Source organism: Carcharodon carcharias, chromosome 9 (assembly GCF_017639515.1).
Source record: "Carcharodon carcharias isolate sCarCar2 chromosome 9, sCarCar2.pri, whole genome shotgun sequence".
NCBI classification, from domain to species: Eukaryota; Metazoa; Chordata; class Chondrichthyes; order Lamniformes; family Lamnidae; genus Carcharodon; species Carcharodon carcharias.
In genome coordinates, this window is record NC_054475.1 from 103,647,081 (window position 1) to 103,666,200 (window position 19,120).

The 19,120-nt window shown below is 42.4% G+C and overlaps 1 protein-coding gene across 1 annotated transcript in view; it reads left to right on the plus strand.

Annotated features, from left to right (window-relative positions):
- Nucleotides 1–3,614: 3,614 nt before the first annotated feature.
- Nucleotides 3,615–19,120, plus strand: part of LOC121282574 (cytochrome b-245 heavy chain-like) — a 28,006-nt gene continuing 12,500 nt past the window's right edge. Inside the window, exons 1-5 of the mRNA XM_041196320.1 lie at nt 3,615–3,706; nt 3,817–3,912; nt 4,836–4,946; nt 15,343–15,427; nt 17,113–17,255. Coding sequence (XP_041052254.1) covers nt 3,662–3,706; nt 3,817–3,912; nt 4,836–4,946; nt 15,343–15,427; nt 17,113–17,255 — 480 coding nt within the window. The 5' untranslated portion in view covers nt 3,615–3,661. The remainder of the gene's footprint in view (nt 3,707–3,816; nt 3,913–4,835; nt 4,947–15,342; nt 15,428–17,112; nt 17,256–19,120) is intronic.

The window sequence follows — 19,120 nt, forward strand, 5'->3', positions numbered from 1 at the left end:
TCATCTCTTTTCTTCTCCGCCGATGCTGCTAGACCTGCTGAGTTTTTCCAGGTAATTCTGTTTTTGTCTTGGATTTCCAGCATCCGCAGTTTTTTGTTTTTATCAATGTGGTACAGAAGTTATGTCTAATGCAGTACTTTTAATGTTCCGTTCTAACAAGATACTAATCTGAAAGTGAAAATACTGTGGATGCTGGAAACCTGAAACAAAAACAGAAAATGTTGCAAATATACAGCAGGTCAAACAGCATCATAAAGTGGGAAACAGAGTTAATCTTTTAGCCTGGTGTCATTTCATCAGAAATGGAAAATGTTTGAAGTGTAATAGGTTTTTAAGCAAGTACAGAGCCAGGGAAAGATGGAAGGAGGGGAAAGAACAAAAGGAAAGGTTTGTGAGGGTGGAAGACAAGACAGATTAAATAACAAAAGGGATGATAGTGCAAGGCAAAAACACATGTGGATGACACAAGTAAAGAAACAAAATCTGGGTCTATAGACAGGGGTGAAATTTCTTCATGTCATGGTGTTAGACTTATGTGGATTCACTGGGGGCAAGCAGTGCTACAGACCGTAGTCTGTGTGGCATTTTTCAATGGTACCATTGAAGAATACCACATTGCCCCAATGAATCAACATAAGTCTGTGTATAGGAGCAGCAATACACGAACAAATATCTCTTTCAGATTCTGATCCAGGTTTTTTTATTGAAGGAGCTCATCAATACAGAAATAAGATATATTAGATATATTCTCCTTTACTCACATAGACAAATATTGTTAAAATGTTTGCAATGGTTTTGGTAATGCTACCCATGCATTCCCCGCCCCCCCCCCAACCCCACATTACTGAGTTCAGGTCAGTCAACCTGCACTGTATGGTGAGCTGTATGATTTAATGCGTCACTGCCTATGCTAAACGTTATGAGCAGGTATGTGGGAGGATAATATGCAGTACTCCTTCAAGCATACAATTGCGAATATCTTTCAAACAATTCCCTTTGAGTTTTCAACTGAGCAGAATTTAATAATAAGTTGCAGGATGTGTGACCAATACAAACCTGTAATAATGTTTTAATTGAAAATGCAAAGTCATCACTGCCGTTTCGATTTTAGGTTATCATTGGCTACAAAGTCATTACATTTTTGAAAAGCTGTGAAAAAGGATTAGTAAAAAGGTGCCTTTTCATTAGGGAAGAATGACATTCATCTGCTTACCAGCACTTGCCTTGTTTTCAGAAGTGTCTGGTCTAAAATTTGAGAAACCCAAGATCAGCTGGAACCAAACATGAAATTATTTTCAAGCTTTCAGGCAATTTAGTGCGAGTGTTACCAGTGTGTCATACAAAGTGGGAAAACATCAGGTCTGGTCTATCTTAGCTGAACTCAGCCAGGCATTGGTTAAAACTGAAAGCAAACTACTGCAGATGCTGGTAAACTTTCATCAGGTCATCAACCTGAAACGTTGGGCTGAATTTTACCAGCCCTCTAAAGACAGACTGGAAGGCAGGAGGACTGATAAAATGGCAGTGGATGGCATTGGTAGGGGAGCCCAATGTTTGCCCACCACCAAGGGATTCTCAGGGGCAGGAACATCAGTGGAGCAGCCACCCACCAACTAGTGTCTGGTAGGCAATTAAACCAATTAATGGCCACTTCCTTCCTCCATTGACATTTTACCAGTGTTGGGATGGGTCCCTGTCATGTGGGAAACTGCCAGGTAAACCATGGTGGGTTCCAGGGACATGGCCTTCCTTAATGGTCCATGGAGCAGCTTTTCAGTGGCAATGGCTGCCATGTGGCTCCGAAGCCTTGGCTGGGGGGGAGAGTGGGGGGGGGGTGCGGGGTGGCTCAACCCTCTGATCACTGGGACCTTTCTGCCTTGCCCCAGGACATTAAAAAAAACTAACTTGTTCCTTGAGGGCTTCTAAACATGGAGGCACCATCTTCTTCCTGCAGCCTTGGCAGTGGCCACCTCTATTGGTGGCATTGCTGAGGCTGCTGACCCTCTGATTGGGCCAACAGCTCCAAGAGGCACAGGGGTCCCAGTGGCAGCCTCCTAATTGGCTGCCATCAGTAAAATACCACCCAGGCTCCCACCATCCATCTACGGAATCTCGGGACCCACTTTTGGTTCAGATGGCAGGATTTTTCGGTTTTGGCCAGATTCTGGCCGTTAACTTTGTTTCTCTCTACAGATGTTGCCCTACCTGCTGAGTATTTCCAGAATTTCCTCTTTTATTTTATTCATAGAAGCCAATGGTAGAAAAGGAAATTCAGCTAAAGTTCCCGCTCTTGATTGCTATTCAGTACTCTCTGCTGTACATGTGTAGAGTTCGGGTTCAGACACGATTGGGCTCATGGAGAAGCCCTTGCAATTGAATAGCCTAATGACTGTCAGTGGAAGCCAGGAACAAGTCAGTGGGATTTCAGCCCATTTTCATGATGTGTGCCAGACATCACAGACTCAAGACTCACCCAAAATTGAGTCTTGGCCTTTGTTGGTTATAATATTAGTGAGCTGCAGGCACCACATAGGTATCAGAGGCAACTCACCTGTTCCACAAGAGCATACATACAAACATACGAATTAGGAACAGGAAAGACTAGGTGGTTCCTCGAACTGATCTGATTGTAACCTCCCGCCTACCCTGATAACCTAGGACAAAGTTGGGCCATGTGGCTCCTCAATACAGATCCAAACAGGTGCTGGCTGGGTGTTGGTGTGTGGAGGTGAAAGGCAATTGAGAAAGTGGAAAAAAATCTTCCAGACGGCCATGGATCTAGGAGGAGCACCCTCACCTTGCAGATGCAAAGTCCTAAAGCTGGTATCAGACATGGTCCCTGGATGTCTATGATGGATGCTTCATCAATTTGGAGGTGGCTATTTATGGTATACTCATTGCAGCTGCATGCCAACCTGCTGGATTGGGTGCAGCAAGAACAAATTCCATAAAAGAGAAAAGGAAAGAAAAAAACTGTGTACCAGCTGTGGCTCAGTTGGTAGCATTCTTGCCTCTGAATCATAAGGTATGCACTCAAGTCCAACTCTAGGGCGCTTGAGCACAAAAATTAAGATTGATACTCCAGTGAAGTACTGAGGGAATACTGTACTGTTGGAGGTGCCAGCTTTCAAATGAGATATTAAACTAAGGCCCTGTCTGCCTACTCAAGTGGAAGAGTCCATGGCACTATTTTGAACAAGAGCAGGAGGGTTATCCCTGGTGTCCTGGCCAATATTTATCCTTCATTCAACATCACAAAACAAGATTATTTGATCATTGTCACATTGCTGTTTGTGGGAGCTTGCTGTGCACAAATTGGCTGCTGCGTTTCCTGCATTACAACAATAACTACACTTCAAAAGTATTTAATTGGCTGTAAAGTACTTTGGTCAGGAAAAGCATATATATTATATTAAAGGTGCTTAATTGTGAAGTGCTTAGAGAAGTTTTCATGTGATACAAATCAAATTTTTAAAAAATATTTCCTGAATGTGATCACAAAAAATGTGAAAGGCAGGAAGGGAAAATTAATTTCGCTAAAAAATCAACAACTACTTCCTTAAAGTGTAGGTTGGTTAACACCCTTCTCCGCCTCTTCTATTAGGTATAAATCTTAGGGTAATTGTTTTATCACCAGTTGAATCACAGAAGCCTTGGAATCATGAGCAACTGGGTGATTAACCATGGACTGTCTGCCCTGGTTATTGTAAGGAGAACATTTAGACTACTCTGTTGAATCTATTAACTTCAATCACAATGGTTAGAGAAGTGCTTTCTGCTGAGAGTTGAAGTAATCTCTATTTTTTTTGCTTGCAGGTGGCATGGCTGGGAATCAACATCTTTCTTTTTGTCTATTATTACATGTTTTATGAGTACAATCCAGAGTTTTATTACACAAGGGCAATTGTTGGAGTAAGTACTCACATTTTAGTTGTTTGTTGATGTTCAATTTCATGTCTGTAATGTTTCCTTCACCATTGTGCAATTAGAATAATCTTTTTGACATTTTTTCGTAAATGCTGTTAATCTGACATAGTTTGAATAGATATGAAGGTGGTGCACTATGCGACAATGAGATACAAATTGGGTATAGTAATCTTATACAGTGTATAATGTAATAACACATTGTACAGGGCTGTACAGACCATGTATAGCACTCAAGAACTGCATCTTGAGAATTCTGTACACTGAAGAAGTGACCCTGCAAGCCCATACTCCAGTAGGGTGCTTCATTCAGAGAGCATGAGTCAGAAAATTGGACCTTCAAACTACACCTTCATAACAATACCTCACGTCTCCCCCTCCCAATGCCCAGGAACAAGGATTGCAAAATTACAGCTTGTATTTTTTCAGTATTTTTCAGTATTTGTTGACTAGCTTCACAAATTTTCTGCATTCATAGCAACATTTTTCAGCAGCTGTCTCTAGAATATTTGCAAAGGGTTCCACATACAGAGAACTTTAAAAGCCACTGCTGTAGATATTAGCTAACAAACCGCTTTTGTTACTGGATATAACACTGCTGTGTGAATTACATAACCATTTGTAAAGCAAATGTTTAGCATTAATTACCGCTGATGTGTTTTGTTTAACCTGAGAAACGTGGAGGTTCATAAAACTTAGGAACTAAATAGGGCTGATTTTTAATTTTTAGCGATGGATGACAGGGGCCAGTTAAACACCCTGTCCAATTCAGGTAGAGGATGGCCTTATACGCTATTTTCCCCTTTCTGCCATCACCGAAAGTTAAAACCAGCCCTTAGACGTTCACAATAAAGTTAACAGTGCAATGAGGATCAAATAGCTTATTTGTATTTTCCTTTGTTTGTATGTAGTCTGCACTAGCCTGGGCACGAGCTCCTGCTGCCTGCCTCAACTTTAACTGCTTGTTGATCCTGCTGCCTGTGTGCCGGAATCTACTATCCTTCCTCAGAGGATCCTGCTCCGTAAGAAACATTCTTTTCTTTTCTCATCACTATGGGAGTAGTTGTGACATAGTTCCATTTGCGGTAAAATTCTATTTCTCTTGCTTAACATCATGAGCTGGCACAGTGAGTAGATGCATTACTCGTTGAGTAAATGATTAGTAGGATCCCAAGTTCATTGTCTCGCCGTACTGTTGTAACTTTGTTTATGCAGATGAATGGGCTTTCTGATGAAATTCACCAAAGATCCAGTGTCAGAGGAGAGAACTCAATGGAAATTCCTAGCACCAAAATAGCTATAGCCAGCTATTATATTTTCATTCAAATTTACTTGGAGAAAAACTTCACAAGATAGACAACCTAATAAATGTCCACAATAATCAAGTATCAGGTGTTGACCCCAGTGTCAGAGGAGAGAACTCAATGGAAATTCCTAGCACCAAAATAGCTATAGCCAGCTATTATATTTTCATTCAAATTTACTTGGAGAAAAACTTCACAAGATAGACAACCTAATAAATGTCCACAATAATCAAGTATCAGGTGTTGACCTCTTGACCTTTCTGTAAGAGAAAGGAATTAAACTTGGAATTAAATGTGAGAATTCACGTAGGTTTCTCCATATTGGAAAGAAGGACAGAACACCGTTGAAATCTACCACCAAGAAACAGTGCCACTTGTCTCTGCTAGATAAGATAAAGATAGGACATCCCATCTGAAGAATTTCAGAGTAGATCATTTTTGATGCCAGACCCCATGGTGTTAACAAAATGATTACTTTGCTTTGGCCATTTCCTTACTGATATATGAACATTTCTGAGTTAAAGGGAGTAAAGCTTGCATATTTTTTAAGAGAAATGTGCCCATAATGATTACCAAGATCCTGAAATGAAAATAAAAATGCTGGAAATACTCAGCAGGTCAAGCAGCATTTGGTGGAGGCAGAAAAAAAGCTAACATTCCAGGTTGATGACATTCCACCAGATGTTTAATTTCCAGTCTATGCTGTTCTCAGTACCCCCGACTATTATCCAAAAACCCATGTAAACGTCATTGGAAATTGATTGAGGGCAGGATTGGGCTCAGCTCTGATGCTGTCCAATGGGGATTGCCATTAGCACTTGTTCTGTAGGCTCACATGTGGTTGAGGTGCTGTATATTCTGACAAGAGGTCAACACCTTCAGGAAAGGAGGGCAGAGAAATAGTAAAAGGAAAAAAAAAATTTAAAAAAATTAACGGATAGAATTATGGGCAGGATTTAATTGGCCTGATGGGTGTTTCACCCACCTGTCAGAGAACAGGCAGGGAACCCCTGTCATTTCTATGGAGGAGGCCCAACAGCATTAAGTGCTCTTTAGGTAACAAAGTGGCCAAATTTGGGCCATCCCTAGGAGACAGGACCCCAGAGGTGGAAATACCACCCACTGAGAGGCAGCCAGCCAATCAGAGCTGGTAGCTCCTCATTGCTGTCTGTGACACCGGGAGCAGTGGCAGCTGCCAGCAATGCATCCACCAGAGGCTCAGGATTTCCAAGGGACCCCAGGCCAAAGGTGAGTGTGGGTGGGATGCAGATCATTGGGTGGGGTCATGGAAGAGGGGGCACTGGAGGCAAGGAAAGAGGGTCGTTCTCGGTGGTCCTCATTCCTGATGCCGGGCTCCTTGATCGAACACAAAGTGCTTTGGTTAGGAAGCCAGCCACACCCCGTCCCCCGGCACCATATTCCAGAGGCTGCTGGCAAACCTGGTAGGTTTTGCTGAACAGTTTTCAGGAGGCACAGGGAGGCTGTGTGGCTCCCATTTAATCCCTGAGCCATCACTGAATTGCGGTGGGCTCAGGGATAACGGGTGTCAATTGGCTCAGTTGAGCCTAAATGACGTCCCATCGCTAGCAGCTGGGAATCCGTCAGCCTCTTCTGTCTTCTGACTTAACTAGGGGAGGTTTTATCGACTGCAGCTGGGACATTAACGTAGGGCCTCTCCCCTGATTAAGTGGACCTGGCTGCCATGGTTGCCATCACGATAGTAGCAAATTCCGCCCAATCGCTGGAAACTCATGAGCAGCTTGTGTCTGAATTTATGATCACCGTTTTTGTCCCTGCAAGCTTTTGTACTCATACTATACAGGAATATTTGCTCTCGTGATTTTTTTTTAGATTTAACATTTTTGTTCCTTGAAATCTAATCCTCTGTAGATATTTGTGATGTGTTCAAGGGTGTAGCTGCACCCAATCCTGTCAAAAATAATCCCTTAAGGAGGAAGTTGTATATTTAAACATGCCTTTGTTACATTACCAAATTTAATTTATATCACATAATTGCATAAAATGAGGACTAGTATTGAGGTGTAATCTTGGAATGTTTATGTGCTACTTCCTGCACTGACATAACCAATGCAAATTTCAGAGATATTGGGCACTGCCTACACAAAAATGCTTATGACACAGGCACACCCAGTTACACAGACAGAATAGCACCTACAATCTGGAAATCACAAGGATTTACATGACAACATTATTGAATCACACAATAATCACAGATGAGGAAGGTCGATTAACAATATCTGATTTCCTCTTGTTCAGTAAACCTTACAAATCTGCAACTGCATCCTCCAAGTATTTATTAAATAATTCCAGGGTTTTCATCTCCACTACTGTAGCCAGAAGTCCATTCCATTCAGTGACCTCTGGGGGTAATATAATATTTTGGATTTACATTTGCCTATCTCTTAACTATCTTGTGCATCTCTGTGTTCATCTTTCAGATGCCTTCTTTGAAGGCTGAAAACCCCAGTTTCTCCAATCTTCCTCCATGACTTAGATCATAGACACTAGATCAGCCTAATGGCTCTTGTTTAAGAAGGAAATGAAAGGAATTCCCCAGTGACACTGGACTGGTAGCACATACTTGTTGCCTTTCATTTCACACCTAAAAGAACATTTGACATTAGTCAAAGGTGCCCGGTAGGGTTGAGGGTAAAATTTGATAATACTTTTCACTTCTAGTAAAATTAAAATTAATGGAAATATTACCAACCAATCTTCACTGACTGCACTTAAGATCTGATACCACTCCTCACATTTTAAATTTACTTTTTCCTATCCTTCAGGAGAGGGAATAATAAAAAAAACAGGAAAATAGCAAAGTTCAATTATAAGTAAAAATGTGTCAAGTCCTGGTAAATTGGAGTGAAACTTGAAACACAGCCATTAGGCTACATGCTAAATACACTCTCACAAAGCGTAAAGAGTTGCAACAAAATCTGGAATTAATTTATGAGTAGATACAGTAAGATGAGACTTACAAAGGGGGGCACATGAGGAACCTAGAGGAGAATTTTCTCCCTGTTGGGGGGTTGTGCGGGCATGTGCGCAGCCGATCACCGCCCGTGATTGGCCTGGCACCGCCATTTTACGTGGGTGGGCCAATTAAGTCCTGCCCAGCGTGACACACACCTGTGCGGGCAGCAGGGAAGGGTTCCCTGAGTTGGGGCCTGCACTCTTTCACACATGTGTGCAAAATAGCGCAGAAATCCCCCTGAAGCACAGAGCTGCCTCAGCGAGATTAGTTTAAGTTTAAAATATTTTAATAAAGGGAAAAAAATTTTTTTAGGACATGTCCCCTCATGTGAAACTGTCACATGAGCTAGGACATGTCTATGAATTTTATTTAAACATTTTTCAAACCTTTAAAAACCTTCATTAAACCTCATCCCACCCGTGGATGAAGTTCCATGAAAATTGCGAAGGCCGCCTGGGCTCTTTGCCTTAAGGTTGGACGGGCAGCTCAGTTTATTGTGTTAATTGATAGTTAATGGGCCTTAATAGGCCTTTGACAGTTTGGTGGGCGCGCAACTGACTTGGCTGCATGCCCGCTGAACTAAAAATCTGAATGACACACACCCGACCTCACGCACGTCATTTTACGCATCGGTGACTGGGCCCCGCCCCAGCTCGCCGAGCCGAAGGTTCTGCCCCTAGTGCTAATAATACAATAGGAAATCAAGCAAAAAAAAATAGAATGGTTAAAAATAAGTATTTCAGTAGATTGGTTGGGATTCTAAAAGGAAACAGTAAGCCTTTTTACAGATACATAAATGTAGGGCTGATGAGTCAATAAAGGAAGTGTCATGAAGGATGAAGAAATTGCAGATACTAAATTAGTAACTGAGAGGTGGAGTAAATAGTTCAAAAGTGACTATAGAGGAATTGATACTGAAAAAATGCTGGAACTCAATGGACAAGGTGCTGAATTCGCTGCTTTGCATTCTAGAATCAGGGGGAGGTGGTGGCATAGTGGTATTGTCACTGGACTGGTAATCCAGGGACCCACCATGACAGATGATGGTAATAGAATCCAATAAATACCCGGAATTAAAAGTCTAATGATGACCATTCGATTGTCATTAAAAAAAAGCCCCGTCTTGTTCATTAATCTCCTTTAGGGAAGGAAATCTGCCATCTGTACCTGGTCTGGCCTACACGTGACTCCAGATCCGCAGTAATGTGGCTGACTCTTAAATGCCCTCTGAAATGGCCTAGCAAACCATCAGTTGTATCAAACTGCTAAAAAGTCAATAAAAAGGAATGAAACCGGACAGACCTTGTTGAACACCACTTGGAGGAAGCACTAAGGGTGGCAAGGGCACAGAATGTGCTCTAGGTGGGGGACTTCAATGTCCATTACCAAGAGTGGCTTGGTAGCACCAGTACAGACTGAGCTGGCTGAGTCCCAAAGGACATAGCTGCTGGATTGGGTCTGCAGCAGGTGGTGAAGGAACCAGTAGGAGGGAAAAACATACTTGACCTCATCCTCATCAACCTGCCAGCTGCAGATGCATCTGTCTATGACAGTGCCAGTAGGGGTGACTACCGCACAGTCCTTGTGGAGACGATGTCCCGTCTTCACATTGAGGATACCCTCCATCGTGTTGTGTGGCACCACCACAGTGTTAAATGGGATAGATTTCGGAATGGTGGTGGACAATTAAACAACTCATTGGAGGTGCAGGCTTCACAAATATCCCCATCCTTAATGATGAAGGAGCCCAGCACATCAGTGCAAAAGAAAAGGCTGAAGCATTTGCAACAATTTTCAGCTAGATGTGTTGAGTGGATGATCCATCTCAGCCTCCTCCAGAGGTCCCCAGCATCACAGATTCCAATCTTCAGCCAATTCGATTCACTCCACGTGACATCAAGAAATGGCTGGAGGCACTGAATGTGCAAAGGCTATGGGCCCTGACAATATTCCGACAATCATAATGAAGACTTGTGCTCCAGATCTTACCGCGCCTCTAGCCAAGCTGTTCCAGTAAAGCGATAGCACTGGCATCTACCCAGCAATGTGGAAATTTTTACAGTATGTGGGCATTGCTGCTTAGGCCAGCATTTATAACCCATCCCTAAATGCCCTTGAGAAGGTGGTGGTGGTGGGCTGCCTTCTTGAACCGCTGCAGTCTCTGTGGTGTACGTACACCCTCAGTGCTGTTAGGGAGGGAGTTCCAGGATTTTGGCCCAGCGACAGTGAAGGAACGGTGATATATTTCCAAGTCAGGATGGTGAGTGGCTTGGAGGGGAACTTCCAAGTGGTATTGTTCCCACGTACCTGCTGCCTTTGTCCTTCTAGATGGTAGTGGTCATGGGTTTGGAAGGTGCTGCATAAGGAGCCTTGGTGAATTTCTGCAGTGCATCTTATAGATGGTACACACTGCTGTCACTGTTCGTCAGTGGTGGAGGGAGTGAATGTTTGTTGAAGGAGTGCCATTGAATTGGGCTGCTTTGTCCTGAATGGTGTCAAGATTCTTGAATGTTGTTGGAGCTGAATTCATCCAGGCAAGTGGAAAATACTCCATCACACTCCTAAGTTGTGCCTTGTAGATGGTGGACAGGCTTTGGGGAGTCAGGAGGTGAGTTACTCACCACAGGATTCCTAGCGTCTGACCTACTCTTGTAGCCATAGTATATATATGGCTAGTCCAGTTCAGTTTCTGGTCAATGGTAACCCCCAGGTTGTTTATAGAAGGAGATTCAGAGATGGTAATGCCATTGAATGTCAAGGGGTGATGTTAGATTCTCTCTTGTTGGAGATGGTCATTGCCTGGCACTTGTGTGGCACGAAAGTTACTTGCCACTTGTCAGCCCAAGTCCAGGTCTTGCTGCATTTGGACATGAACTTCATCAGTATCTGAGGAGTCATGAATGCTGCTGAACATTGTGCAGGTCAGAGGCTAGGAATCCTGCAGTGAGTAACTCACCTGAATCCCCAAAGCCTGTCCACCATCAACAAGACACAAGTCAGGAATGTGATGGAATATTTGCCACTTGTCTGGATGAGTGCAGCCTAACAATACGAAAGAAACTAGACACCATCCAGGATGAAGCAGCCACTTTATAGGCAGCCCATCCCCAAACATTCGCTCCCTCCATCACCGACAAACCGTGGCAGCAGTGTGTACCATCTACAAGATGCACTGCAGGAACTCACCAAGGCTCCTTAGGCAGCACCTTCCAAACCCATGACCACTACCAACTAGAAGGGCAAGGGCAGCAGATAGATGGGAACACCACTATCTGGAAGTTCCCCTCCAAACCACTCACCATCCTGACTTGGAAATATATCGCCGTTCCTTCATTGTCACTGGGTCAAGATCCTGGAACTCCCTCCCTAACAGCACTGTGAGCATACCCACACCACAGGGGCTGCAGCAGTTCAAGAAGGCAGCTCACCACCATCTCTTTAAGGGCAATTAGGGATGAGCAATAAATGCTGGCCTAGCCAGCGATGCCCACACCCCGTAAATGAATTTTAAAAAATGATGAGGGTAATCCACAGGAAATAGCAGAAGCTCTAATCACAAACTTTACACAGCTCTGGATTGGAAGTTATTGCAGATGACTGGAAAGTAGGCAGTGTAATATCTCTGTTCAAGAGGGAAAGGGATAAAACAGGTAACTGTGGCCCAGTCAGCCTAACATTGGAAGGCAGTCAGTTTCTAGCAGTCATGGAAAATCATGGGCCAGGACTTTCAGCTCGGCAAGCGGGCTGCACCCACGCGCACAAGCGTGAAATAGCGCACAATGACGTCGGGTGAGCATCCCAATGTCATCGCACACTCTCGCGATATTTCACTCAGCAGGTGCGCCCAAGAGGCAGCAGCACGCTTGCCGACAATTAAGAGGCCTGTTAAGGCCCTTGATCAATTAATTAAATTGAAATTTTCGCTACCGTCCAACTGTTCGTTTGGCGGGCAGTTGAATAGGCCAAGTGGTCTTTGCATTTTCTGCGAAACCTCATCCACAGGCAGGATGAGGTTTCAGCTGGTGATTTTTTTTAAAAAATCTTTTAAATCTCATTTTTAACATGTCCTTGCTCATGTGATAGAGTCACATGATGGTTCATGGTTTCCTTATTTTTCAACTTAACTGTAATGTTCAAAATCTTCAGCTCCCTGAGGCAGTTCTGTGCCTTCAAGGAGTTTTCACTGAGCACACTCCCGTGCATGCGTACACTTCAGCACTCGCGCCCCTCTCGCCCCCACCCCAACAGCGCTGGGTTCTGTGTGCACCTTTCACGCTGACTAGCTGTTAATTGGCCAGACAGTGTGAAATCGGTGGAGGCCCGATCATAGGTGGCGATTGGTTTCGCAGCAGCTCCCAGACCCTCCTGCCCAACGAGGTAAAAATCCTGCCCATGGGCTAATTAAGGACAACCAGCACAGATATGTAAAAGGCAAATACTATTTAACAAATTTAGTAGAGTTCTAAAGTAATGGATTGTTGTGATAAAGGACATGTATGGTTATTGTGTGCATGGATTTTCGCCAGTAACTCCTATTTATGTAGTGCCTTTAACCCTAATGAAACATCCCAAGGCGCTTCACAGAAGCATGATAAAACAAAGTATGACACCGAGCCATGTAAGGAGATATTAGGCCAATGACCTATAGCTTGGGAAAAGAGGCAAATTTTAGGGAGTGTCTTAAAGGAGGGAGGTAAGGTAGAGAGGTGGAGAGGTGTCCAGAGGCATTTGATAAGGTGCATATAGGAGGCTTGTTGAGTAAAACAAATGTTATGAAAGTGAGTGTGGCAGCATGAATAGGAAGTTGAATAAAGCACAGAAAACAAAGAATATGGTTTATGTGTTTTTTGGACCACAAGGGTATAAACAGTTGTGCCCCCCATGGATCAACATCAGTATCATTGCTTTTCTCAAGTGAGCCAGATTCAGGTATAGCAGGCACTTTGTCAGTATTTGGAGATGTAACAAACACAGTAAGCACAAAGTCTATGTAGACATGTTAATATATTGCATTGATTGATATTAGATGTAATTTCAAGCAGTGAAATGTGATACACTTTGAAAGGAAGGTTATGGAGAGGAAATGCACATTAAATAACAAAATTATAAATATAGCAGATAAGTAGAGAAACTGAGAAGTTTAGATAAACAAACCTTTACAAGTAGGACATCATAAAGTTGTAAAAAAAAATCTGGATCCTAAAGAGCATAGCATACCAAACCAGTGAAGTATACTGAAACTATACAAATCATTAGTTAGGTTATACATTACTTTGTGCCTTTTTGGCTGCTTTACATTCGGAAAGATGCCAAGGGATGGAGAGGATATAGAAGAGATTCACTAAGTTAAAAGTCTGAAAAGAGACTTTAGATATTAAAAGATATGAGAAAAACTGGGGTTTTTCATTAGAACAGAGAAGGTTAAACGGAGATCTAAGTGAGGGTACCCACAGGCATGAAGGACTTTGATAAGATAAATATGAAAGACTATTCTCACTGGTCAGTAAATCAATAAGTAGAAAGAAAAAGGTTGAAAGGACAGGTCAGGAGAAATGTTTTTATGTAGAAGGTTATTAGGATACAGAATGCCCTACCAGAAACAGTGACGGAAGGACCTTTAAAAGAATAGATAATTAGTTGAAAGAGAAACAAGGTAAAGAGCATGGGATGAGGGCACAGAGAGATATTAAATGAAAGAGTATTTCAGAAAACTGGCACAGGTATGATGGGCCAAGTGACCTCCCTCTGGGCTGTAAAATTCAATGCTTTTATGATTCTGGATCCCATATGACGTGCACCATTCCTGTGCAAGTTGGAGATCTAGCCACAACTCCATACGTCAGCCTAGTGAAACCTCTACTGTGCTTGCCACAAACTGTTAAGTATCCGTTAGTTCATAAGTAGTTTCTACACTTATGCATGTGGTGTGTTTGTGATCTCAATCATGTCATCAGTGGAAGACCACAAACCACTTTACAATTTCTCTACAACACTAGCTATTCTCTATGGCGCTTACTAACAAAAAAACACTTTCTAATAAAATAAGCTACCAGAAAAGATCATTCAAATGAATTGTATAACTGAATTCAAACTATTGTTAGATGTGTTCTGCAGAAGAAGAATTGAAGAAAATAGTGAGTAGGAAAGTTGGTGAGGATAATCTATCAAAAAGAGATGAACTAGTCCAGCTTAATTGTGTTTCTCTATTTTCTAAAAATTCTCCTGTTTATTCCTTGCAAACTCCACAAAAAAGTGAAAACTACAGGAAAATATTACTTGAAAACACTGGATCTTCATTTTCTGCAGATAAAGGGTGTAATTTTCCAGTACCCACCCCCCTCTCCCACAGCAGGTTTTATGGCAGGTGGGTGGGAGACAATGTGGCAGGGGCTAAAAAAATTGGTTTCCCACTGGAGTAAAATGACGATGGGAATTTGCGCTCCTGCCCATCATGGCAGGTCACTATTCCCATCAGAGGCCAGCATGAAACTGCTTTGCATCCTGTTAATGGGATGCAGATGAAGGCCCGACCAGAATCATGCCCCCGTCTTGATTTTCCACATCGCCAGCGGGATATCATGCCGGTCCGAAGCATGACCCGACCAATATAGTGTGCACGTCAGACTTACCTTCAAAGAGGCCTGGGGCAGCTTGCGGAGACCGGAAGGGAAGATGGAGACCTCCAGTGACTGTGAACCTTGGAACACCACATGCAGCAGTGGGTGGAGCATCTACCATGTGGATCTTCACATTGCAGGTTCTTCCGGGAGGTGGATCTTCTCCCTCAACGATGGATAAGTTGATATGTGGGCGCCTTTTAAAAATGGTGCCCAGATATGATTGCAGGGCATGAGCCATCCAGCTCTCCCCACTGCGCAAAACATTAGGAAACCCCCGACTGCGTAATTAATTAGGCCAGCATCGTATGATATGGCATGAATTCCCACCAGCCTCCGTGGCAGGAAACACTCCCGCTTTCTGCCTCCACCATGGGACTTAGTCCAGGAATGGAAAGTTCCGCCCCTACTGTGTCATTACAACTGAGTAGAAAAGCTTTGGATTTGTCCCATGTCCTGTCACAGCACATTCCTGTTGGACCTTGACTGTTATCTGTGTTAGTGTTGCAGGTGCAGTGCAAGAAAACAGCTGGACAAGAACATCACATTCCATAAACTGGTGGCTTATATGATTGCCTTGCAAACAGGTACTTTATACATTAATGATCAAATGAAGGAACTGAGGGCATTCTGGATAAGTTTGCAGATGATACAAAGATAAGTGGAGGGACAGGTATTATTGAGGAGGCGGGGAGGCTGCAGAAGGATTTGGACAGGTTAGGAGAATGGGCAAAGAAGTGGCATATGGAATACAACATGGCGAAGTGTGAGGTCTTGCACTTTGGTAGGAAGAATAGAGGCATAGACTATTTTCTAAATGGGGAGAGAATTCAGAAATCTGGAGCGCAAAGGGACTTGGGAGTCCTAGTCCAGGATTCTCTTATGTTCTCTTAACTTGCAGGTTGAGTCGGTAGTTAGGAAGGCAAATGCAATGTTGGCATTTATTTTGAGAGGACTAGAATATAAAGCAGGGATGTGCTGCTGAGGCTTTATAAAGCTCTGATCAGACCACATTTAGAATGTTGTGAGCAATTTTGGGCCACGTATCTCAGGAAGATGTACTGGCCCTGGAGAGGGTCCAGAGGAGGTTCACGAGAACGATCCCAGGAATGAAAGGCTTAACATATGTGGAACATTTGAGGACTCTGGGTCTATACCCAATGGAGTTTAGAAGGATGAGGGGGGATCTGATTGAAACTTACAGAATTCTGAAAGACCTGGATAGAGTGGACTTGGGGAAGATGTTTCCATTAGTAGGAGAGACTAGGACCTGAGGGCACAGCCTCAGAGTAAAGGGAAGACCTTTTAGAACAGAGATGAGGAGAAACTTCTTTGGCCAGAGAGTGGTGAATCTATGGAATTCATTGCCACAGAAGGCTGTGGAGGCCAGGTCATTGAGTGTATTTAAGACCGAGATAGATAGATTCTTGATTGGTAAGGGGATCAAAGGTTATGGGGAGAAGGTGGGGGAATGGGGTTGAGAAACTTATCAGCCATGATTGAATGGTGGAGCAGACTTGATGGGCCAAGAGGCCTAATTTCTGCTCCTATGTCTTATGGTCTTATAGGTAGTATTTTCTGGGGACAATGGCATCCTTCTAATGTACTTGCATCCAGGCATGGATTCTATTTTTTACATATTTATGACTTCCTCGCTCTCACGGTTTTGTGGGAGGAAGGAACTCTCTGCTTAGCTGCAACGGTGGCAGAACCTCAAGCAAGGCACAACTCCTGGCTACTCCATGCTTGCATTCCCGATTCTAGCTGATTTTACAGGGTCATTTGAATAATTTGGGGAGGCTCTCATTGACAAAAGCTTTTGATGGATTGGAAGGAAGTTGCTGCAGTAACTGCCATGGTGCAGCAGAACCAATGGCACTGATTGAAGTTGTGGATTTAAAAACAAAATTCAAAATTAATATTCCTACCTTCCCTAGTGCAATTGATTGTTTTGTGATCAATTACACTAGAAAATTTGGTCCCTTATTATTTTTAATTACCTATTGTCCATAACAATTCAAATTGTCAGAATGTACAACTTTGCTAATATGCAGATAACAGTCTGATCATACAAAGTATTCCCTAATTACAACAGAGGTGGCCAGAAATGGATGAGTATGTTGTAAAGCAGTTTCGTCTATATGGTTACACAAAGAAGCGATTTGGTCTTTTAATTCATCTCCAGTAAGGGTTTTCTTTAAGCCTTGGTCTGAAGAAAAGGAGAGCTGCCTGTATTTTGCTATCCAACATTGTGGTCATCTTGTTTCCACAGCAATTCATATTGTGGCACATTTACTGAACTTTGAATGGTTCAACAACAGTCGACAGTCAAAAGAACAGACATTGGACGCTGTACTGTCCCGTATTGGGGACAATACCAGCAGCTGGTTGAATCCTATTAGGTCAGATCAGACGGTAAGAAGCACTTATTCATAAGTAGATAGCAATTGTTAACAGAAGTAAACCATTATACACAACTAACTCATCACCTTCTTGCCACATCCCTCAATTCTTTTTCTTTCCAGAAACACATTCAATTACTTTGAACCCATAATGTTGCCCCCTTTAAAGGCATTTCCTCATAACCTACTTTGAAACACTTGAATGAAAAACTTCTTAAGAAGTTTTGTTCATTTCCTATTCTTAACCAACTAATTTTGTACTTATGGGCACTGGTATTTTAATTCTTTGTAACAGTGAACAATTTACCTGCATGAACATTGTCAAACTCTTTTATATCCAAAAAATCATAGAAGTTGCAGTCCAGAAGGAGCCAGTTCAGTCCATTGTGCTTGTTCAGTTCATAGTGCCAGGCATTGCCTGTCATTGTGCCTGTTCAGTCCATTGTGCCTGTGCTGTCACTATCTCCATTCCCATTCTTCCCAGATTTGCTATTTTTGTGAAGAGCATTTTTGTGCTTTCCCCACCCCCTTTCATTTCATACTTATGTTTATTTAATTCACTTTTAAAATCTTGCGTAGTTCAATATTACAATTGCTTCACAGTGAGCACTTTCTATAATTAGTATTAACTGCTGGTGATAACTTGTTGGTAGTTTTAGAGTGTGGCTCTGACAACAGAAGTCTACCTGTGCACTTAGCCATAGACAACATTAAAAGTTCTTCCCAGCAATATGCCACCTGAATGCAGCATCCTCGCAAGGACAGTTCTTCATCTGTGTCTGAGAGGAGCTGGACTACTCAACAGCACCAAAAATAGGACAGTGATGTTAAAATGGTTTAATTATACAAAACTCAATTACTCCAGTTCACCAATTCTGATCATCAGCAGCAATAATAAAGACAGCTGGCACTGACATAAAACCCCTTCAAAAAGCAGGAGACACACTGCCAAGGAGGAGTTAAACCTAATAACATTCCAATGATGAGAATCAGATGGATGGTCCCTAAAGGAGGAAGGGCTTCAAGGGGAAAAGTCAATTTCTTCACTCCCAAATGCTAATAAGGTTTTAATGGTATTTTCATAAATACTTCTTATTCATCACATCAAATTACAAATCATGACATTTCTTAGCCTCCTCCAGATCAGCTTCTGTGCAAATCTGAAGCAGGTCAATCTGCTTTGTTGGCCTGTCAACATTGTAGAGCCTTGGTGAGAAGGCATTTAAAATGTAGGTTGGGAGGGAGCGTGGAGAAAGCTGCAAAAACAGAATAGGCGGATGGAAGGAGACATAACTTCAGCAACATTAGATTCAACCAAAGATTCTGTTTAAAAGAGTTAAAAGGGAATCTGTAAAATGGGAATTAAGCTTTAATACATGATTCCATTTTTGAGAGTTTTATTTTAGGATAGCTATTAATTTCCCTTGCTAAATGCAGACATATCCAATGTGTGCAGGTGTAAAGCAGAGGCACTTGATAATCAGTATATTTAAGATTTAACTGTGAGGGCTCACTGAAAAGAGTTGCTAGGCCTGACAGTGCAAATGAACTGAATTAACATTAGCAGAAATACATTAATGTGGATGCTTCAGAGATCTAATCAATTGTGTGCTTATCCCCCTTTGTGTAAATACTTCCTCAAATTTCTTCAGTATACAAGGAAACATACTTTAAAAGTTGTCCCAAATAAAATATTACAAAAAATATAAAGGAATTCTTTATAATAGGATCCTAAATCATGGTTCCCAATAGTAAAAATGTAACTTTTAAAGGATTATTTAGTCAATAGAGTCATAAAACATCTTTATCAGTTGGGTTGTGTGTGAAAATCTGGTTTAGTCAAAATCATGGGCAGGATTTTCCGTTTGTTGGGTGGGC